Source organism: Rhizophagus irregularis, chromosome 14, assembly GCF_026210795.1.
Source record: "Rhizophagus irregularis chromosome 14, complete sequence".
Classification (NCBI taxonomy): Eukaryota; Fungi; Glomeromycota; class Glomeromycetes; order Glomerales; family Glomeraceae; genus Rhizophagus; species Rhizophagus irregularis.
In genome coordinates, this window is record NC_089442.1 from 1,585,101 (window position 1) to 1,608,832 (window position 23,732).

Genomic DNA, 23,732 nt, shown 5'->3' on the forward strand with positions numbered 1-23,732 from the left:
CTTCTCCCGTGGTTGTAGTAGAAAAAAAGAACGGGAAGAAGCGCCTTTGTGTGGACTATCGGAAGCTCAACAAAGTCACCAAAAAGGATTGCTATCCTTTACCACGAATAGACGATATGTTGGAAACTTTATCAGGGTCTCGATGGTTCTCGTCCTTAGACCTTGCCAGTGGCTTTTGGCAGGTCGAACTGGACCCAAAAGACCGAGAAAAATCAACGTTCATCACCAGGTTCGGGACGTATGAGTTTACCGTGATGCCTTTTGGCCTCTGTAACGCTCCCGCAACCTTTCAACGTCTAATGGATATGGTGTTACGAGACATCCTGTGGCAGTTCACTGTAGTATACATCGACGACATTAATGTAGGATCAAAAACCTTCGAAGAGCATTTGGTGCATTTGGAACAGGTTTTCTCACGTCTAGAGAAGGCCGGTTTAAAATTAAGTCCTGAGAAGTGTTTCTTTTTTAAAGAAGAACTTCCTTTTCTAGGACATGTAGTGAGCCGAAAAGGCATCCATACCGATCCTGAAAAATTACGCACCATCAACGAATTTCCTATTCCGAAAGACTTAACGCAATTAAGAGGATTCATTGCGCTGGCTTCGTATTACCGAAAGTTCGTGAAGAACTTCTCGTCTATTGTTGAACCGTTGAATAGGTTATTAAAGAAAAATATCCCATATATTTGGGATAAAGATCAACAAGCCACGTTTGAGAAATTGAAGACTTGTTTAACAACGCCACCTATATTGGCGTATCCTAATTTCGAAAGACCGTTCTTATTATATACCGACGCCTCTACTTTTGCGTTGGGCGCAATATTATCCCAAAAGGATGACGATAAAAAAGAACGCGTCATTGCTTATGCGAGCCGGACTCTAAATAAGCATGAACGGAACTATGGTGTTATGGAATTGGAGTGTCTTGCGGTTATATGGGCCGTTAAGCACTTCCATCATTATTTGCACGGACAACGATTTACCGTTGTAACTGATCACGCCGCTTTAAGATATTTAATGAATATGTCGAACCCTGTTGGTAAGCTCGGAAGATGGTTGATGACTCTTAACGGATATGATTTGGAAATAATTAATCGCCCCGGAAAACAACACACCAACGTCGATACGCTAAGCCGAATAAGAGTTTAATACAACCCATATTTTTTTTTATATATATATACACACCGGATTAACGCATTTTTTTGACACCACTTAACGGACTTCCCATTATTGATTTAACGGAATGGATACCACCACATATTATTCATTAATACGATTTTTGACGGATTTATCATTACCAACAGACATGACAAAAAAACAACAAGATGCAATAAGACGAAAAGCCCGATACTTTATTGTATTGAATGATCAGTTATACAAAAGAAATAAAAACAACCCAAATAGACCTATTAAGGTTGTGAAAGAAAATGAAATTGGAGAAATTTTACATTTTACCCATTCGGATCCGCTGGCCGGACACTTTTCATTAGACGAAACTTATAGGCGAGTAAAAGTTCGCTATTACTGGCCGCAGATGTACGAAGACGTTCGTAGATATGTACGAACTTGCGACGAGTGCCAAAGAAGGGGGAAAAATCGACGTGTAGAACCTCTACACCCGATCAAAGTTGGAATGCCTTTTGACAGGATAGGCATAGATATCGTAGGACCCCTTCCCACAACAAAGAAAGGCAACAAGTATATAGTTGTTGCCACTGAATATCTTACCAAATGGCCCGAGGCACGAGCCCTTCCTGATGCAAAAGCCTCTTCGGTCGTGTCTTTTTTCTATGAAGACATAATCTGCCGCCACGGGTGCCCAAAAGAAATACTAACCGATCGTGGGTCCCATTTTGTTAATGAAATGTTAGATTCATTATGTGATGAGCTTGGGGTAAAACATCGATTATCAACTGCCTATCACCCCCAAACAAATGGTCTTGTGGAGCGTTTTAATAGGACATTGTGTGAAGCGTTGGCGAAATTTTCAAATGAAAATCATGATGATTGGGACATGTATGTGTCCTCTGCTTTGTTTGCATATCGTGTAAGAAAGCAAAGCACCACGTGTCACGAACCATTTTATCTCATGTATGGAAGAGATGCCGTTCTACCTGTAGATTTTGCAGTAAAGACTATGCAAGCTGAACTGCATGAAGGAGATTCACAAGATGATTTATTGGCTAGAATACGCATGCTTACTGGAAGAGTCACAGAAGACAGATTGATGACTCAAGATGCCATATATGAAGCACAACAGCAGCAGAAGCAGCGTCATGATGAAAATCTTGTGAGAATATTTTACAAGATTGGTGATCTTGTATTATTATATAAAAGTCAGCTGAGGGGAAAGAAAAAGCTGCAAGACTGTTGGAAGGGTCCTTATTACATTCACGAGGATTTGGGGAACGGAGTTTACAAATTAAGGACATTACAAGGAGACATTTTAAAAACCCCAGTAAATTCGGAACGTTTGAAACTTTACAATCAACGGTGATAACGTAATGCATATATGTACATAATGTATTACAAATAATTAGACCGAAGATCATTTTTTTTTTGGGGATTAATATGTTTAATGTTTAATGAAAAAACATATATATATATACATTTTTTTTTATCATTTTTTTTATTATTTTTATTATTAGTATGGAACCCTATCAAAGTATCCTAGAAGATTTACTACAAACAACTCCAGTTGAAGTGACACCTTTTCCACTTCCCTATGAACCTAATATGAAGCCTGAAAGAAAATTTGAAATTCTTTGTAATGCTTTGAACCGGATTAAGCATTTTAACAATCGGCTTTTACTCCTTGTTCACTTATATTATTTGGGTCGATTTTTGGAAAAAGAAACTGAGTCCAGTGTGCAGCGCAGTTACTTTGTGCGACAGTTAACTGCACATTACAGGACCTCTGCTACTAGGATTTTTTATATTTTCGAAATTCCAGGAGCCAAACAAATTATGAGAACTAAAAAGACCAACGTATCATTGCTGAGAGAACTTAACACTCAAGAATATCAAGGTTTAGTTCTACGAGCTTCGGAAATTTTCAACGGAGTTGAAAATTAGGGAGGGGATGATGTCATGTGATCGTCATGTGCCACTCCGAAATTGATCGATGTTGCAAATGTTTAACTTGATTGACATGTCGGACATAATTAATATGCCGAACATGATTAACATGTCGAACCTAATCAACATGTTGGTTATGATCAACGTATTGAACATGTTAGTCATATTATACATAGTAAATATATTAAATTTCTTCTTATATGTATAATTTATTATAAATATAGGTCAATTTTCTTGTTGTAATAAAAAAGGGAAAAAATAAAGTTTTCATTTTTTTAAGTTATAAAGTGACAGTTTTTATCAAGTGAAATCCTTTATTCGTGTTTGGAGGTATATGCCGACGTACAGCGCTATACAACACGTCTGATCGGATAATTTTGATATATTGTTTAATATATTGTCTAATTATACACTAATTAACCTTCTGCTACCTAACCACATAAATTGCTTAATATTTTTAAGCGTAAAAGAACTGATACAACAGTAGGTATTAATAATACTGTTCATTACCGATGCATTATATAGATAGTATCAAATTACCATTTAATAAAAAATTAAAAATTTTTAAGCAACTCTGATTCTTACTTTTTTTATCAAACTTTATTATTGAAATTTATCTCACGTACTATTTCGCTAAAAATCATTTAAATTAGCTTTTCTTAATTTCGTTCCTTATTTGATAATTTATTGTTTTACTACAAAAGCTTCGACCTCCCAATTGTATATGTATAATGTTCATGATAATGACAATTGTAATTAACATACAAACTATTATTTTGTATATATAAACTACGCTCTTCAAAATTACCCAAAATTATACGTGGTTTACGCGACTTAATTTCTTTTCTAAAATTTCTTTTCTAGAGTATCATCATTTTTTTTCAAAAAAAAAAATAAAAACTATATCTGCAGAAGAGATATAATGATTTCCGATTTCATAAAGACTTCTTACTATATCGTACGATCAAATCCTACCAGATTATAACCACCAAATATTTTTCGCAAAATTTAACATTTAGTAGAAACTCAATTGGTTTCTGTAATTTACATTTTTTTTTTCTAATGAATTATTATTGATTCCATCTCTGCAGCCTTGATAAATAAGTTTCTATTAGAATTGGACTATGATATTAGAAATAAATTTTGGTTTAATAATTTTCGATTCAAATTGAATCTTTCCAACTCGTGGAGTAAAATGGTTACTTTTTATAAAGTACCTTTAAAATAAAATTCTTCAATTTCTTCATAAATATGATTAAGAATAATACCTTTATAAAGTCCAACTTTATCGTATGAATCAGTAGGAGAAATTTCAACGAGTCTAATAAGAGGAATAAATTGACTTAAAGTTTTCTTTAATGCCTCATAATTCTCATTATTCTGCCTATTCTTACTTCTCAAACCAGGAGTTTGTTTAATACTCCATTTAATTAAAAAAATCCAATCGTCAATTTCACAGTCACCTTGTAACAGTAAACTACAGGAGGAAATTTTCGGTCATAGAATAGTCTTGTGGTTTTCTATAGCGTATAAATAAACGCAGTATCAAGGACGAGAACAAAATTTTCTCGAACCTAGGTTGTCCATTTCTTAATTAAATAATTTTGAACATGTTCAAATAATTCTTCAAAGAGTATTTATCTCATCATATGCAACTAGAAGCCCAAGAATATCTTCTCCCGGATACTTTTCAATTCAAGTTCACCTGTGTAAACGTAAAATTACTGAATATTATCGAAATTAAATATTATTGTTTTCGTCAACTTGAATAATAACATTAAAATCATCTGCATTAAAGTAAAATCTTTTGTAAAATATTGAAGTCATTTTACAAATCAAACACAATTAAAATTTGAATGTATTAATTGTGAACTGTATCTAGGGTGTAGGCCGTACATATTCATATTTCTTTTTGTAATTTAATGTAATTGGAACAAACACGTGGTACCGTTGCTATGTATATACCGAATCAGCCAACCTAAGTTTGAATCAGTGGTCGACCATTCCTTTTTTTAATAATTCCAGGCGGAATTACTACGTAATTCTGGCCCGGAAGAGATGCGCTAATTTCACAGATTATATAATTCCTTTTGCGAATCGTTAAAAAAAAAATGGCAATGAAGTAATTTATTTATAAAATCCAATATTTATCATTCAACTTTTTAGACAATTTATTACAAAATTCTCCTGATTTAATTATAAATTTAACACTAATATTTATAAATTATAACTATCTACGTATTTAATTTCAGTTCAAAAGCTTCGATTTCTTCAACTTCATGATTCCCATAATAATTATCTTCTTCAACTTCTTCAACTTCTTCGAATCGACCTATATTGTGATTATTCGTTAAAAATTCATTATTATTCCTTTTTAAGCCTTCATAATAACCGGTATAACCTAAAGAGAGACGATCGTTCTCTAACGCTAGGTCGCCTCCACCAAAGTTGACTCCATTCCCAAGATAATTATAAATGGCACATGATGAATTAACCACGCGACTAATCTTCATATTTTTAATATCTTCATTATTTTCAAACGAAAATATGAAACTTCCCGCAGACGGTAAATATTGATTATATTGGTTATGATGGTTATGACGGTTATGACGAGAATAACCACCATATTTATAATAATCATAATTTATACCCCTATAATTTAAACCGTTATCATCCAAACCATAATTTATACCGTCATTATAATTTATACTGTTATCATTCCATCCGATAGGATTATACCCACCAAATATTTTTTCAGAACCTTTAACTTTGGTTAAAATCAAAATTGCTCCTCTTCCAGCACATCTATTTCGAATAATATTATCTCCATCACGACTTCTACGATAAATAAGGTCAAATTTATAATCCGCATCCTTCTTATTGCGATTATAATTTGGATCTTTTCCTTCAATCCAATTAATAATTATTCTGGATAGCTTTGGCTTGACGATACATGATTCAATTTTCTGGATTATTCCTATTCGTGGAGGTAAAGTGGTTATTCTTGGTAAGTTGCCTTTAAAATAATATTCTTCAATTTCTTCATAAATATGATTAGGAATAATAGCTTTATAAGGTCGAACTTTATCAAAATAATCAGTAGAAGAAATTCCAACAAACCGAACAAGAGGAATAAATTTATTTAAAGTTTTCTTTAATGCCTCAAAATTCCTATTATTCCATTTGCTATTCCTAATTCTCAAACCAGGGGTTTGTTTGATACCCCATTTAATTAGACTATTCCAAACAATAATTTCTTCAATCTGTAAATCGTTCCGTTCAAGCAAACCATATAAGATATCTTTATTTAACGAGAGAAAGTTTTTTGAAGTAAAAAATGGTTGTGGATCTTCACAAATAGATTCAAGACAATAATCTTTTAGTTTCTTACAGCTTTTAAGATCAAATACAGAATGAAGGACAAGAACAAAATTTTTCCTAATCCAATCTGCTTGTTTTTCAATTAAATAATCTTGAACATGTTTAAATAATTCTTTAAGAAGTAGTTCATTAGTTGCAACAAGAAGTTCAAGAATATCTATGCTTGATGTATTTGTTAAATCCACTTCACCTGTATACATATACCTTTTTGTAGAGGGAAATAATTTAAGACATTGTAAAGATTATAACAACGTTTGTTTTTCGTTATATTACATACCTGATAATTATTTTGAAAACAGAAGGATTAATATTTGGTTTTTTGAACTCCATCACATTATTATTACTCAATCCGTCTGTTGAAGCTACAAAAGTAGTTTGATATTCCTTCTTTGAAAACGCATTTTTAAAATAAGGTGAACGAGATCTAAGAATATGAGAGTGCGCACGAAACTCCTTTATATCTTGATTTTTTCCAACCACAATAACTACATTATAATCATCTGAATCATCTAATACTAATGAAAGATCTTGTGAAAGGCTCGAATAAAATTTTGAAACCATTTTTTTTTTCTTTCCTTGTTTTTTTTTGCACGTTTAAAATATTAATTAAACGTGGTTTCTTAAGCGCCCGTAGCAGGTGGCAATAAGGATCCGCACACATTATTTAAGTAAAATCCCGTATATTGTTTCTATAATTTATCTAGCAGATTCTTTTTGATTATGTATGCAAATTGTGACATATTATAGGCGTAAGATAAAAAAATACACAAAGAAAAATATAGAAAATATAAACATTACGAAATAATTAGTATGTACTTGTGTAAAAAAAACCTTAACTAGCTAAAGCCGGTTAACCAAGAGATTTAACTAACAGGAAATGGAATGTCATAGTACTCTCTCGAATGTCATGTAAAGAGATGTTACCTAATTCACATTTTTTTGTTATTTAGTACGAAATTCTTTTTTTATATATGAAACGAACAAGGTTAGTTGAATAATAAAAATTATAATCATGGGTCATACCCTTCAACAAGAAATATTATGTATCAAATAACTTCCACCACGTCGATTAGACTATAAAACGTCTTCTTATCGTGAATAAAATTTGAATCCTATCTTTTAATTAAAATAATTTCTGTTTGTAGAAATCGTTAATCAATATTAATTAGCTTATTAATGAGCAAAAAAAGTATCTATTACTCTGAGTTATATAACATATAATGATGCTTCTACGTTGATAAAATTAATATTTGAAGTTAATACTGTAAAGGATCCGCAGAAAATAGGAATCTGGTTTGGCGTCAAATAAAAGTAAAATATTATGTGAAAAAATTATTTTAAAATAGACTATTTGAAACTTTGGGATAAATATTTATTAATAATCGGTATCAGAAAAAAAATTACTAGTGATCGATATAAATTTGCACCGAAATCATTTATAAATTTTTTGCAATTGGCTCAGGATCACGAATTGATAATGTAACCGCTACATTAGGTCACACACGCCCAAAGTATCACACCACTTTTACCACCGTTGCACAATAGTTAGTAAAAATAATGCTAAATTTAAGACGGGACATGAGAACTTTTTAATATAAATTTTAAATCTTTTTAAATAATTATAGAACGATATAAAAGATTATAGGAGCTGTGACAATAACATTTAATAAATATAACTATTTAAACTGAAAGCTTCGATTTCTTCAACTTCTATATCATCATAAAAAAATCATCTATATCACTATTTCTTGTTACTAAATTTTCATTATTCCCGCTATAGAGTAATGACAAATAACCATAACCATTTTCTAAATTTGAATCACTTCCACCAAAACTAACACCGTTTAACTAATTTTCATTTGAAAATAATGAGGATGCTAAGGATATGATTGAAGTTGTTGTTGAGATTAAGGTTGATGCAGCTCTTGCGGTTGATTCGAATAAATATTGATTATATCGGTCAGGATAATGATAATATATCTAGATAGTTTTGGCTCGATAATGGTTGATTCAATTTTTTGGATTATTCCATTTCATGAAGGTTAAGTGGTTGTTATTGGTAAAGTACCTTAAAAATAAAATTCTTCAATTTTTTCATAAATATGATTAAGAATAATACTAGAATAATACCTTTATAAAGTCCAACTCTATCGTATTAATCAGGAAAAATTTCGACGAATCTATAAGATGAATAGATTTACTAGAGTTTTTTTTATACCTCATAATTCGCATTTTGTTTAATACTCCATTTAATTAAACAATTTCAAACGACAATGTCATCTCGTATAAACACGATATCAAGGACGAGAACAAAATTTTCTCGAACATAGGTTGTTCGTTTCTTAATTAAATATTTTTGAACATGTTTAAATAATTCTTCAAGGAGCATCTCATCAGATGCAACTAAAAGCCCAATAATATCTTCTCCTGAATACTTTTTAGTTCACCTGTGGAAATATATCAAAAATATATATATATATATATATATATAATTTTGAATTATAATAAGCCAACCGCCGATATTCATTAGAACTATAATATAGCTTACCTTAAAATCATATTAAGTTATATTTGGTTTATTATATAGAATCATGTCATCTTTTTTTTGCCATCCATTCATTAGAGAGTGCACTTTTAAAGTATCACGTAAAATTACCGAATGTACTCTAATATTGTTATTTTCGCCGACTTGTTTAGTACATGTTGTATAAAAAAAAAAATCCTTTGCAAGACAGACCGATGGTCTCTTGGTCGGTCTGATCCTACTGCGCCACAAATGAGTAAGGCCCGCAGTCTAGTCCTACAAAAAGCTTAGATTACCTGTTAAAGTAAAATCTTTCGAAAGATTGGAATAAAATAAAATTTTAATTGAAAGAGGATAAGGCCATATTTATATATTATTAATGTAAGTAGAACAAACACGTGGTCGATTTTTCAATATGGTTACGCCATTTTCTATTCACTTTTATTGGCCAACATTTATTTTCTTTATTACACTAAAAGCTCTAAAAGTAATTCAACCTTTAAATACTTTATTCGTTCAATTTCTAATTCAAACTGCACTGCGGCCAGATTTACGTTGAAGGTTGAATTTCAGCGTATGTAATTCTCGTGCGAATTAATGTATTTAGGCGTAAAAAATTGGTAATAAAAGTAATTTATTTATGAAATACAATATTTATTATCCAACTTTTTATTCAAATATACATTATCACCTACTTTTTAATAGAAAAAATTTATTACAAAAGTCCTGATTTAATTATAAATTTAACACTAAGTTAATATTTATAAATTAGAATGAGTAACTACTCTAAAGGCTTCGATTTCTTCAACTTCATACTGATCTCTATAATAATTACTATTCATCAAAAATTCATCATTATTCCTATTTAAGCATTCATAATAACCGGTATAACTTAAAGAAAGACGGTCGTTCTCTAACGCTAGGTCGCCTCCGCCAAAGTTAATTCCATTCCCAAGATGATTAAAAATGGCATATGATGAATTAACTACACGACTAATCTCCATATTTTTAATATCTTCATTATTTTCAAACGAAAATATGAAACTTTCTGTAGTGGATAAATATTGATTAATTTGTTTGGGATAATGAAAATTTTTACGATTATATTTTTTATCGGCATCATCCCAACCGATAGGATTATATCCACCAAATATTTTTTCAGAATATTTAACTTTAATTAAAATCAAAACTGCTCCTTTTCCAGCGCATCTCTTTCGAATAATATTTTTCCCGTCACGACTTCTACGATAAATAAGGTCAAAATTAAAAACAACATCTTTTTTATTACGATTGTAATTTGAATCTTTTCTTTCAATCCAATTAATGATTATTCTGGCTAGTTTCGGCTTGATAATGATCGATTCAATTTTCTGGAATCCTGTTCGTGGAGGTAAAGTGGCTGTTTTTGGTAAAGTACCTTTAAAATAATATTCTTCAATTTCTTCACAAATATTATTAGGAATAATAGCTTTGTAAGGTCGAACTTTATCAAAATATTCAATAGAAGAAATTTCAACAAACCGAATAAGAGGAATAAATTGATTTAAAGTTTCCTTTAATGCCTCAAAATCCCTATCATTCCATTTACTCCTATCGCTATTCCTAATTCCCAAACCGGGGGTTTGTTCAATACCCCATTTAATTAGACTATCCCAAACAACAATTTCTTCAATCTGTAAATCGTCTCGCTCAAGTAAACCATATAAGATATCTTTATTTAACGAGGAAAAGTTTTTTGAAGTGAAAAATGGCTTTGGATCCGCACAAATAGATTTAAGACAGTAATCTTTTAGTTTTTTACAACTTTCAAGACCAAATACGGAATGAAGGACGAGGACAAAATTTTTCTGAATCCAATTTGCTTGTTTTTCAATTAAGTAATCTTGAACATGTTTAAATAATTGTTTAAGGAGTAGTTCATCAGATGCAATTAGGAGTCCAAGAACATTTATGCCTGATGTGTTTGGTAAATCTACTTCACCCGTATACATATACCTTTTATAGAGGGAAATTAATTTATATATTATGAGATTTAATTAACAACGTTCGTTTAATAGTTATATTACATACCTAAGAATTATTTCAAAAACAGCAGGATTAATATTTGGTTTTTTGAACTTCATTACATTATCTATAGTAACCCATCCGTCTGCTGATGCTATAAAGGTAGTTTGGAATGCCCTTTTGAAAAATGCATTTTTGAAATAAAGTGAGCGAGCTCTAAGAATATACGAGTGTGCACGAAACTCCTTTATATTTTGATTTTTTCCAACCAAAATAGTTACATTACAATCATCTAAATCATTTAATATTAATGAAAGGTCTTGTGAAAGGCTCGAGTGAAATTTTGAAACCATTATTATTTTTTTTTTCTTTGTACGAAAGTGGCTAAAATATCAGGTAATATTGGTTTTATTGGTTTTTTAAGCGCCTGTAGCAGGTAAACACAATTTATTTGATAATTGGTTATTCTTATTTAAGTAAAGTTGAATCCAAAAAATACAGGTTTACCGCGCCGTTCCGATCCGCCCGCTTCTAAAAATAGATTTTATTTGTCACCACCATCACAGTTTCCGCAATCCATAAGTATCTGTGAGGACAGTTTTTTTCGTTAGTCAAAATCTATTTGTCACTCACTTAGTTGTTTCCACGGTCACGTGTTGGGACTGATTGGGACGTGTTTAATTAATAAAATCTATTTTTATAAGAAAATCCGGGCAATTACCCTGGATTGCACCAAGGTAGTAAGGTAGTACCTGGGATTTTGACCAAATACTACCCCAGGCGACCGTGATGATCATTTAAAATTTTTGATTTTAGTCAGAATTATCTCTTAATACAGGCTGTAATTTTCAATATTTCAATATTTTTTAATGCTAATTTTTTTATAAATTCATAAATAAAATTCTGGTCTGGGCACAGTCAGACCACATTTTCATATTTATTATAAGAACTTTTTTTTCGGATTTAAAATTAATTATAAACAAAATTAAAATTAAAATAATTTATTTTTATAATTATTTTTTTAAGATATTTGTACAGGTGGAACTGAATTCGGGAGAGAGTATTTAGATAGTAATATTCTTGAGCTTTGAATTGTTTGAACGTGATCCAAAATGACTAGTCACGTGCCATTTGGGTCATTATAACGTCAGAATCGTCAGATGGCCTAGTATTACGTGATCAAACATTGTTTCATAATTTGTAATAGAGATCGGGTAATAGATGGTTTCACCACATCTTCCTCTTTCTCCTCGCTTTCTGAATCTTAACGGTAGAATTAAAGATTATCTTAACCAACTTTCATAGAAGCAACAGAAAATGTATATTCCTTTATACAAAAATTACAAACTACTCACTTATTAGTGATGGAATTAATGTAAAAAACTCTAAAATTATGTGGCCTCAGTTTGCAAATTTTGTATCGAAAAAGTATTAACGCGACTTATAAAGGCATAAATTATAGCAAATAAAAATTACTTAAATTTTATATTTTATATATAAGCTGTTTTTACCGTCTTATACTGTGCGAAAATGTACTGCATAAAATATTCCTGATCAAAGATTGATTACATCTTTTCAGGTGCTGGAATTACATAATATCTGCCGCATTATCCATAAAAGAAAAGAAGTATTGTTATTGGTTCATTTCTACGTAAATCCGGAATCCGGATAAAATTTATTTTATAAATTTAATAAAGCCTAATTTTGAGATCAATTACGGAATAATGATTGAATCAGTTCGCATTTTGTGTAACATACTTACAAATAAAATGTTCGTTAGAAATGACATTATTAATATTTAAATATTTTTTCTTCAAAATGACTTCGATATTTCATATTGGTCTTTCGAAAGATTTTTCTTTAATATTAAATGATGCAGATGATTTTAACGTTATTATTCAAGTTGGTGAAAGTAAAAATAAAAAAGAATTCCGAGCACATTCGGTAATTTTACGTGCTCGTTCTCCATACTTTAAAAGGGCACTTTCATCAGAATGGATTACTAAGGAGAATGATATGATTGTGTTTAGTAAACCAAATATTACACCAGCAGTTTTTGATATGGTTTTAAAGTAACTACATTTTAATTTTATCATTCTGCTAAATTTTTTCGGTTAATTTATTAAATTGAATTATAATTATTCACTTTTAGATATATTTACACGGGTGAACTTGAATTGAAAAAATATCCAGGCGAAATTATTCTTGGGCTTCTAGTTGCATCTGATGAATTACTCCTTGGAGAATTATTTGAACATGTTCAAGATTATTTGGTTAAGAAACAAACAACCTGGGTTCAGGAAAATTTTGTTCTTGTCCTTCATACTGTATTTAAACTTGCGAACTGCAAGAGACTACAAAATTATTGCCTTGAATCTATTTGTGCAGATCCACGGCCATTTATTACTTCAGAAAACTTCCCCTCGTTAGATAAAGACATTCTTTATGGTTTACTTGAACGGAACGATTTACAGATTGAAGAAATTGATGTATGGGATAGTCTAATTAAATGGGGTATTGAACAAACTCCTGGTTTGGGAAGTATGAATAGTAATAGAATCAAATGGAGTAATATAAATTACGAAGCATTAAAGAAAACTTTAGATAGTTTTATTCCTCTTATCAGGTTTGCAGAAATTTCTTCTGCTGAATACTTTGATAAAGTTCGACCCTATAAATCTATTATTCCTTATCATATTTGTGAAGAAATCGAAGAATATTATTTTAAAGGTACTTTACCAATGACAACTACTTTACCTCCACGAAGTGGAATAATCCAAAAAATTGAATCAAATATTATCAAGCCAAGATTATCCAGTATAATTATTAATTGGATTGAAAGAAAAGATTCAAATTATAATGGCAAAAAAAAGGATACGGTTTATAATTTTAATCTTATTTATCGTAAAAGTCGTGATGGTATGTTTAATAATATTCAAAATATATGTACAGAACAAGGAGCTATACTGGTTTTAATCCAAGTTAAATATTCTGAAAAAATATTTGGTGGATATAATCCTATTGGTTGGCATAATAATAATCCTTCTAATAACCGCAGTTTTAATAAACGCGGTTTATATAGTCGTAATAACCTCAACCAATATTTGTCCACTAAAGAAAGTTTTATATTTTCGTTTGAAAATAATGAGGATATTAAGAATATGAAAATTAGTCGTGTAATTAATTCATCATATGCTATATATAATACTGGAAACGGTGTTAATTTCGGCGGAAGTGATTTAAATTTAGAAAATGGTTATTTGTCATTATCTCATAGCGGTAATTATGAAAATTTAGACATAAATTTAGAACGGAATAGGTATGGAATGGAATGTCTTGATGATAGTGATTATGAAATAAATCAACATGAAATGGATCAACATGAAGTTGAAGAAATTGAATTTTTCAGGGTAAAAAAAATTAAATAGTTATTATATTTAATTAAACGTTATTTTCACAGCTCTTATGATCGTTCTATTTATTGTTTAAAAAAAAATCAAAAATTTATATTAAATAAAAGAAAGTCTTCAAGCGTCTTCTTGTGATTATCATATTATAATTTAAATTATTACTAATGTAACGTTACATTATTAACAAATGATTAAGCCAAATATTAATTTATCAACATAAATGTTATATAATTCAAAGTAATGGAAACTTTTTTTTCTCATTTATGAGAAAATTGAATTAAAATAATTCTATTCACGATAAGAAGGTTATGTTTTCGCCTCAATCTCACTTGAGACTCAAAAAATAATTTGATGGGTGTGACCCATGTAAATAATTACTACAATTTTTATGATTCGTTTCCATAAATAAAAAATTCTTACTAGATAATAATAAATTTGAATTAGGTAATACCCTTAAATTATAATGACCTTTGTGAATTATAGGCACGAATACTATGACATTTCCATTTCCCGTTAGTCTTGGCAGTAAATTAGCCGTTAAATCCCTTGGTTATCCGGTTTTAACTAGTTAAGGCTTTTTTTTACACTAATTATTTCGTAATATTTACAAATTATTTTTCTTTGTAAAAAATTAAACAATAGAAACAATATACGGTAAATTGGTAAATCTGTATTATAAGGATTTTTGGTTGGACAACTTTACTTAAATAAGTATGATCCAAAATTAGAAAACAAATTACTAAATTTAATCATTTATGATGAACCTTATCGTCATCTGCTAAGGCGCTTATAAATTAGCCACTTTCGTTTAATTGATAGATACTAAACGTGCGAAAAAAGAAGATTGTAACGTAATTATTGTAGTTGGAGAAAATCAAAATATAAGGGAGTTTCGTGCACACTCATATATTCTTAGAGCCCGTTCACCTTATTTTAGAAGTGCATTATTAAAAAAGGAATTTCAATCTACTTTTATAGCTTCAGCAGACGGATGGATTACTAGTAGTGATAATGCGATAAAGTTCAAAAAACCAAATATTGATCCTGTTGTTTTTGAAATAATTCTTAGGTATGTAATATAACTATTAAATTAACGTTGTTAATCTTTAGTATGATGTCTTAAATTATTTTATTTTCCCTTTACAAAAGGTATATGTATACGGGTGAAGTGGATTTAACTAATACATCAGGCATGAATGTTCTTGAACTTCTAGTTGCATCTGATGAACTACTCCTTAAAGAATTATTTAAACATGTTCAAGATTACCTAATTGAGAAACAAAAAAATTGGATTCAGAAAAATTTTGTTCTCGTCCTTCATTCCGTATTTGGTCTTGAAAGTTGTAAAAAATTAAAAGATTACTGTCTTAAATCTATTTGTCGGATCCACAGCCATTTTTCACTTCAAAAAACTTTTCCTCGTTAAATAAAGATATCTTATATGGTTTACTTGAGCGAAACGATTTACAGATTGAAGAAATAGTTGTTTGGGATAGTCTAATTAAATGGGGTATTGAACAAACCCCTGGTTTGGGAATTAGGAATAGCGATAGAAATAAATGGAATAATAGGAATTTTGAGGCATTAAAGAAAACTTTAAATAAATTTATTCCTCTTATTCGGTTTGTAGGAATTTCTCCTTCTGAATATTTTTATAAAGTTCGACCCTATAAAGCTATTATTCCTAATCGTATTCATGAAGAAATTGAAGAATATTATTATAAAGGCAACTTACCAAGAACAACCACTTTACCTCCACGAACAGGAATAATCCAAAAAATTGAATCATGTATTATCAAACCAAATCTATCCAGTATAATCATTAATTGGATTGAAAGGAAAGATTCAAATTATAATCGCAATAGAAAGGATACAGTTTATAATTTTGATCTTATTTACGTAGAAATCGTGATGTAAATAATATTATTGAAAATAGTTGTGCCGGAAAAGGAGCAATTCTGATCTTAATCAAAGTTAAACATTCTGGAAAAATATTTGGAGGATACAATCCTATCGGTTGGAATAATACCGGTATAAATTATAATCATAATTATTATGGTTATAATGGTTATAATCAATATTTAACCACTACGGAAAGTTTCATATTTTCGTTCGAAAGTAATGAAGATATTGAAAATATGAAGATTAGTCGTGTGGTTAATTCGTCACGTGCCATTTATAATTATCCTGGGAATGGAATTAACTTTGGTGGAGGCGACCTAACGTTAGCGAACGATTATCTCTCTTTAAATTATACCGGTAATTACGAAAACTTAACAAGGAACAATAATAATTCTTTTGCGAATAATTTATATGAAGGTATGTATTATAAGAAACAATATGAATATTATAATAATCAATATGAAGTTGAAGAAATCGAAGCTTTTAGAGTAGTTGCGAAATAAATAGATAATTTTAATTTAAAAATATGGTGTTAAATGATTTTTGTAATAAATTATCTATTAAAAAGTAGGTGATAAATATATATATTTTTGAATAAAAAGTTGATTGATAAATATTTTATTTTATAATAAATAAATTATTTTATTGCCAATTTTCTAACGCAAAGTACTTTAAATATACCCTGTGAAATTCAATCTTCATCAACAAACGTCTTAGACACAAATCTGGCCGCAAGCGCAATTTGAATTAGAAGTTGAATGAATAATAAAGTCATGTGGATCTATTTTACTACTTCAATTTTTTACATAATTTACTATGGTTTCAATTTTTAGATTTTTCTTTTGGTTCAGAAAATTGGTTACGAATAGTTTTAATTTTTCTCACTCCTCTCTCCCTCTTTGTTTTTACTTTAGTGTCTAATCCCTTTGTTCGTTCACTGCTATGGCGACTAGTTCTCAATTAGTCAGGTCGTTCCAACGAAGGGTGGGTCTGCCTGTTAGATTTTGTACACTTAGTTTAGATCAATATTCTTTATGCCTAGTTTATACGCGTAATGTTTTAGTATCTCTCTAGTGTATCTGCCTTTCTCAAGTAAAAATAAAATAAAAATAAATAAATACTTTTTAGTTAAAATAGGAAAAAAATTAATTTAGTAAATTTTTGACTATAAATTTTACTGTTAGCATGTGATTTTTTTTTATCGTCGAAAAGTCATATTTTGCCTGATTTGTATTAAGTTCATTAAAAAATATTTTTATTAGGCGCAAAAGATCCTATCCCAATAAAATTTTTAATTCGATAACAAGTTAGCTATAAAAATTTTATGAAGTGGAGAAATAAAAAATGATGGGACTCGCATTGGGTGGCATAGTTACCCTTCCTTGTTTGATTAAAGAAATTTTTTAGTAAGAAAAATCCAATGTATACCACACTTAATTCCAGCCGAATGTCATAATGCTCAGCCATTTCGGGACATTTTTTCGTGGTTACGCTAGGTAGTCACAAAAAAATAATGTTGAAAATTTAATTTTTAATAAATCATTATACAAATAAAACAAATATAAAAATCTTACTTTCAAATTAAAGCGTAAATAGTTATATACGCATATTTTTTTTAATTGTTAAACAATTTTAAAAAGTTTGATCGTGACTTATTAATGTTTTTTTTTTCTACGCACAATTTGAAAACCAACTACAAAATTCAGACCAATTACAAAATTCAGCTTTAGTTTATGAGTTAAAATTTGATATTATTTATCAAAAGAAATTCAAAATCATATAAAAATTATAATTGTTGTCCATAGAATTGATAATAATACCAACGAAAAATAATTATTTTTTTAAGTTGGTAACACTCACTTCGATATTATGATTATTATTTTGTGTAAGAAATTTTATGTTATTATGAAAGGCGAAAAAGAAGTGACAGGGACGGTTAACTTTTAAAGTGTCTTCTTTATGTTCTGGTAAATATACTAATTAATTACTGTATAACACTGACTCATTTTGGCGTACCCTATATATAATGACGTCATCATCTAAAAATCTCCTATAATAGTACTATGGGTCTGGGTTTAGTTTATTGACGCGTTTTTTTATTGCTTTTACAGTATCTCTATTTGTTTTATTTATATCGGTGTATTAATATCGATAATCGATAGGCGCACAAAGTATTGCGGCTAAAGTCAAAATTACGTCACAGAGTCACCAATTCATTATTAGTCATGTTATGTGTAACGTTTATCGCGTAAATTTATTTTTTACAAATATATATACACCCCAAATTTGCCTTATTTTTCCACATGTTCATATCCTTATCCTCTTTCACTAGGGAAGTCTCTGTGTACAAGAAAACTTCGTTTGATTATATTTATGCAACTCCTCCTTACTTACTCCTTTACGTTTAGCACTTTTGTCTGACTATATTCTCCAACTTTGTTGAGATAATAGTACAAAATTATTTGGTGTCTTATTACGTACTTTGTCTTCAAACAAAAAACGTTCACCCTGATTAAAAAAAATTGCTGTGAACATCTTCTCTGGAGTGACAACTTATGTATTATCTGTTAAGTCCTCCTTTAATGAATCTTGTACTGCTTCTTCAAATCTCTTGTTGATTATTAAAATATCTATACTTATACTTGATACTACTTATTTAACATATTGAAAAACTAGATGACAGACGAAAGTCTCCTAAGAGAAGTTCACATTGAATAGGAGTAGGGAAGACCTAAAAAAAGAAAAAGGAAGTCTTAAAGAAAAAAGAAAACATGAAAAAGAAGACAAGGAAAGTGAAAATTTAAAGAAGAGAGAAGATAAAAAGAGAAGACATGAAAGAGAAGACATGTCTGAGTGCAAAGTGGCTTAAGAGACTTAAAAGAGGTGTGTTTTTTTTTTTATTTTGCAAAGTGAGTAAACTCCTAAGCAAAGTAAAGAACGGATAACTCATTGAGTCGGGGAGTTCCTATGTTTGTCTTAGGAGATTACTGGAATTGTTTGCTTGGGTTGGTGAAGGGTGAATTAAATTTTTATTTTTCAAAGTGGGTAACTCCTAAGCAAAGTAAAGAACGGATAACTCATTTGAGTCGGGGAGTTCCTATGTTTGTCTTAGGAGAATTATCTGCTTTTTTATTATTCTTTTATTTTTTTTTATACTTTTATTTTTTTTATACTTTTATTTTTTTTATTCTTTTATTTTTTTTTATTTTTTCTTTACTTTTTTTTATTCTTTTTTTTTAATTCACTTATTAACCAACTTAAGAAAACATTCTAACTTTGTTATTGGTAAAGTCTGCTGGTTCTAGAGGAGGAATTGGCTATGTCTTCTTTACCATTAAATAAAAATTTGACACACTATTAACAATTTCTTCTTTCTTATAATAGGTAAATACTGAAATTTACAACATTTGGAAATTTTTTAAAATTATACCTAACTTTATTAGAAATACAGTATGTTAATGTGATTTATATAATTTTTTGTTAAAATTTTGCTAATTTACCAGTAACTCCTTTGAGTCTTTGACAAATATTCATATACATTCAATATTTCTTGCATAGTAATTAAAGATATTGAATTTAAAACTTCTAGAATTGTTTTTTTTACAAATTAAGCTATAATTCATTTGCATATTTCTTTATTCACAAATACATTTATATAATGGTATTTAGAATACATAAAAATTAGATTAAATAAATAAAATCGCAATTTATACATAGTCAAATTTGCCAGTATTAATGAGTTTATAAATGTATAAGCATTTTCAGCTCCTTAAGAATGATTAAGAATGATCACACACATCTACGTCAAATGTGGCTGATTTGCACTTATTTCACAAAATTTGTTAGTTTTTAAAAGGCTAAAACTTGTAATGGTGTAGTTAGCCGAAACTCAGACGTAGATCGTCATGGAATTCCAGGGGATTTTCTGCGATTAAACCGGTTCCAGATGATCATCAATATGTCACGGCAAAATGCGATCTGCATTTTCGATAATATGGAAATCTTTTATCCGGATTCGCGTTCATTTACGTAGATTTACGTAGAAATGAACCAATAATCATGCTGCTCTTTCCTTTTATGGATAATGTGGCCGGCATTATGTAATTCCAGCACCTGAAAAAATGCAATAAATCTTATGATTAGGAGATATATTTTCACATAGTACAGTATAAGACGGAAATAACCAATTAAATATGTAGATTGCAGCATATCGTAAATTTTTACTGGTTTTGATAAAGAATATGGTTGATAGAATTCCACGCTGTAGTCATTATTATTATTTCTTTGAATCTTTTATCATGCAAAGTTAAAAAGTAAAGGATTATTATTGATTAGATCTCAAAAAATTTCAAGACTTTTAAACAAGCCGGAATTATATAATGCCGACCGTATTATCAATTTGTGTAACAAAATTTTATAATAAAACTCGATTATTTTCCATTATTACTATACCTCACCAAAAATGACTTCAATATTTCATTCCGGTCTTTTAAAAGATTTTTCTTCAATATTAAATGATGCAGATGATTTTAACGTTATTATTAATGTCGGTGAAAAAAACAATACAAGAAAATTTCGAGCACATTCGGTAATTTTACGTGCTCGTTCTGAGTACTTTAAAAGTGCACTCTCAACAGAATGGGTCACAAAAGAGAACGGTATAATTATGTTTAATAAACCAAATATTACTCCAATGGTTTTTGATATGATTCTAAAGTAAGCTACTAATTTTATAATTCGAATTAAATAAATTATTTTTGATTTATTCATTATCATTAAAAATTATTATTTTTTAAGATATTTATACACAGGTGAACTGAATTTGGGAGATTATATAGGTAGTATTATTCTTGAGCTTCTAGTTGCGACTGATGAACTACTCCTTGGAGAATTATTTGAACATGTTCAAGATTATTTAACTAAGAAACAAACTGCCTGGGTTCAGGAAAATTTATTTCTTGTTCTCCATATTGCGTTTAAAATTACTCGCTGCAAAATACTTCAAGATTATTGTCTTGAATTCATTTGTTCAGATCTAGTACGACCATTTATTACTTCAGAAAACTTCCTCTCGCTAGAAAAAGATGCCCTCTATGGCTTACTTAAACGAGATGACTTGCATTCTGATGAAATAGTCATTTGGGACAGTTTAATAAAATGGGGTATTAAACAAACTCCTGGTTTAGGAAGTGAGAATAGCGATAGAACCAAATGGAATAATGAGAATTATGAAGCATTAAAGAAAACTTTAAATCAACATATTCCTCTTATTCGATTTGTTGAAATTTCTCCTGCTGAATATTTTGATAAAGTTCGACCTTATAAAACTGTTCTTCCTTATCATATTTATGAAGAAATAGAAGAATTTTATTTTAAAGGTACTTCACCAAAAACAGTCATTTTATCTCCACGAAATCACATTAAATCGAGTATTATTAAGTCAGAATTTATTTCTATGATTCTCAACTGGATCGAAAGAAAAGATGCAAGTGTTACCCGTAATAAAGATGATTCATTATACGAGTTTAACCTTATTTATCGAGGTAGTCGAGATGGAATCGATACCAATTCATGTAGAAATAAATGTAATTTAGGGGACCCAATTTTAGTTTTAGTCAAGTGCCACAATACGAGAACAATATTTGGTGGTTTTACTCCAGTTGGGTTTTATAAGGAGATGAAATTTGGTTATAGTAAGGGAAACAATAGTTACATCTCTTCGCGAGATAGTTTTATTTTTAAAACTTTTGAAGAAAATGATAAACAAAATTTGAAAATAAATCGTGTAACATCATATAATAATGCGATTTTCAATAATTATTCTAGCATTGGTTATGGATTTAATTTTGGAGGAGACTTATATATGAAAGATAATAATTTATATATTGGTAATAGCGGTAATTATGCACATTACAAGCACTCATATTACAAGAATGATTCTTATATGATTGAGGAGATTGAAGCATTTAGAGTGGTAAAACATTTAAAACAATAAATTATTCAAATAAACTATCTTAACTAATTGTTATCTCCTTACTATTTCGCCTTAACTTTTTGCAGAAATATATTTATTTTGATTGTTTCGTTCTTGAACTCGCATCTGATCCTCTGACTTTTTCTTATCAATACTGAATTAACCAGACTCAAATACTCTCATTTTTAGTTTCCATTATAGAAGTCGCTTTTTATTATACAGTTTCTGCTAATTATGAAGATGTTAACCTGCTTATGGATGAGAAATCTTCTTTTAATTGATGAAATTTTAGTATAGAAATTAGAAAGAGATATAAAGTAATTGAGCTTAAATTTTAGTTGTAATTTTAATATTTAAAAATATTGTATAAGTTACGAGAACAAAAAAAAAATTTTTTTATTTTTGTAAAAGGCCTAGGAGCCAGTGGGTATAATGCTTTATTCCTCCCTTTAAACGTGATCTAGATTTTTGTTCTCTATTATGAAGCGCCGTCCTGATCAAAAATTCCGGGTAGTTACCCTGGATGCATCCAGGATAGTACCCTGGATTTTTGACCAACTACCCTGGATGTATCCCTAGTTTACCATGTGATAATCGGGCTGACAATTTGGAATGGATAACTCCTAAAGAGAATACTGAACGTAGGATATTCCAAAATCACGGTTGCATCGGATCCAGAAAAATTGTGCAGAAAATGTTAGACGGAAATGTTGTTCAGATTTGGGACTCTATCAGATTTGCCAGTAATGCACGTTGTAACGGGAAGCAAAAAACTTCTGGTGGCTGTATTATGTATAATGAGGATCATATAGAACCCGATCCAAGTGAAGAATGGAAAGAAATAGAGCTCGATTCACGGAAATTTAGAATTTTATCTCTCGAGAGAATTCAGTTAACAAATGGTGAAATCACTCAAGGTTCATTGCATATAGGTTATTGAAAAGTCGTTCGAAAAGGATATCTTGTTCATCACTTGGTAGCATTAGCATTTTGTCCCAAAGAAGAAGGAAAAGAATATGTAAATCATATTGATGGAATTCCTATCAACGATAACGCATCCAATCTCGAATGGTGTACACGGACCCTATAAAAAAATTGGATACGTTTTTTATAAAGTTTTTATACGATTTTTTTTCCTTAGAAATAACGTATCATAATAGGATACGGAAAAATGCACAATTCCGTATCACTAAAAATATGGTTTGGATACGGAATTTGCACGGGATTTATATGGAATTTACATGATTTGATCACTGATTTTATCACAAAATTTATACGATTTGGTCACTAAATTTACTATTTGTATTACAGTTTACTATAATTGTATTTACATAAATCTAATTTTACTTTATTAAATTAGATAAAAAATAAAAAATAAACAAAGTACAAATACATTATGAAAATTCCCTCCTTATTAAAACCACCTATTGCAACCAAAATTATCTATAAGTTCAGGTTCA

The 23,732-nt window shown here is 29.7% G+C and overlaps 5 protein-coding genes across 5 annotated transcripts; 2 read left to right on the top strand and 3 right to left on the bottom strand.

Annotated features, from left to right (window-relative positions):
- Positions 1 to 4,283: 4,283 nt before the first annotated feature.
- OCT59_006021 (uncharacterized protein) lies at positions 4,284 to 4,664 on the bottom strand (the record flags this gene model as incomplete). Its single annotated transcript, XM_025326597.1, has 2 exons — positions 4,284 to 4,540; positions 4,652 to 4,664. The coding sequence occupies 2 exons, from the start codon at positions 4,662 to 4,664 to the stop codon at positions 4,284 to 4,286; spliced, it is 270 nt and encodes an 89-aa protein (XP_025175318.1).
- A 511-nt stretch (positions 4,665 to 5,175) lies between these two features.
- OCT59_006022 (uncharacterized protein) lies at positions 5,176 to 7,019 on the bottom strand (the record flags this gene model as incomplete). Its single annotated transcript, XM_025330491.2, has 2 exons — positions 5,176 to 6,662; positions 6,736 to 7,019. 2 exons carry the CDS (start codon positions 7,017 to 7,019, stop codon positions 5,312 to 5,314), a joined length of 1,635 nt encoding a protein of 544 aa, XP_025175319.1. The 3' UTR covers positions 5,176 to 5,311.
- A 2,603-nt stretch (positions 7,020 to 9,622) lies between these two features.
- OCT59_006023 (uncharacterized protein) lies at positions 9,623 to 11,362 on the bottom strand. The gene is made up of 2 exons (XM_025318785.2): positions 11,053 to 11,362; positions 9,623 to 10,977 (listed from the first exon to the last, which is right to left on the bottom strand). Exons 1-2 carry the CDS (start codon positions 11,337 to 11,339, stop codon positions 9,744 to 9,746), a joined length of 1,521 nt encoding a protein of 506 aa, XP_025175320.1. The 5' UTR covers positions 11,340 to 11,362; the 3' UTR covers positions 9,623 to 9,743.
- A 1,424-nt stretch (positions 11,363 to 12,786) lies between these two features.
- OCT59_006024 (uncharacterized protein) lies at positions 12,787 to 14,544 on the top strand. The gene is made up of 2 exons (XM_025318786.2): positions 12,787 to 13,058; positions 13,139 to 14,544. The coding sequence occupies exons 1-2, from the start codon at positions 12,805 to 12,807 to the stop codon at positions 14,412 to 14,414; spliced, it is 1,530 nt and encodes a 509-aa protein (XP_025175321.2). The 5' UTR covers positions 12,787 to 12,804; the 3' UTR covers positions 14,415 to 14,544.
- Positions 14,545 to 20,561: 6,017 nt separating this feature from the next.
- On the top strand, positions 20,562 to 22,334 carry OCT59_006025 (uncharacterized protein). The gene is made up of 2 exons (XM_025311070.2): positions 20,562 to 21,014; positions 21,096 to 22,334. Exons 1-2 carry the CDS (start codon positions 20,761 to 20,763, stop codon positions 22,291 to 22,293), a joined length of 1,452 nt encoding a protein of 483 aa, XP_025175323.1. The 5' UTR covers positions 20,562 to 20,760; the 3' UTR covers positions 22,294 to 22,334.
- Positions 22,335 to 23,732: the final 1,398 nt, after the last annotated feature.

Bases quoted from the DNA above. Each gene is read 5' to 3' on its own strand.
- OCT59_006024 (XM_025318786.2), top strand. From the start codon at position 12,805: ATGACTTCGATATTTCATATTGGTCTTTCGAAAGATTTTTCTTTAATA. The intron at 13,059-13,138 runs GTAACTACATTT...ATTCACTTTTAG, and splicing joins GTTTTTGATATGGTTTTAAA to ATATATTTACACGGGTGAAC.
- OCT59_006023 (XM_025318785.2), bottom strand. From the start codon at position 11,339: ATGGTTTCAAAATTTCACTCGAGCCTTTCACAAGACCTTTCATTAATA. The intron at 10,978-11,052 runs GTATGTAATATA...CCTCTATAAAAG, and splicing joins GTTTTTGAAATAATTCTTAG to GTATATGTATACGGGTGAAG.
- OCT59_006025 (XM_025311070.2), top strand. From the start codon at position 20,761: ATGACTTCAATATTTCATTCCGGTCTTTTAAAAGATTTTTCTTCAATA. The intron at 21,015-21,095 runs GTAAGCTACTAA...TTATTTTTTAAG, and splicing joins GTTTTTGATATGATTCTAAA to ATATTTATACACAGGTGAAC.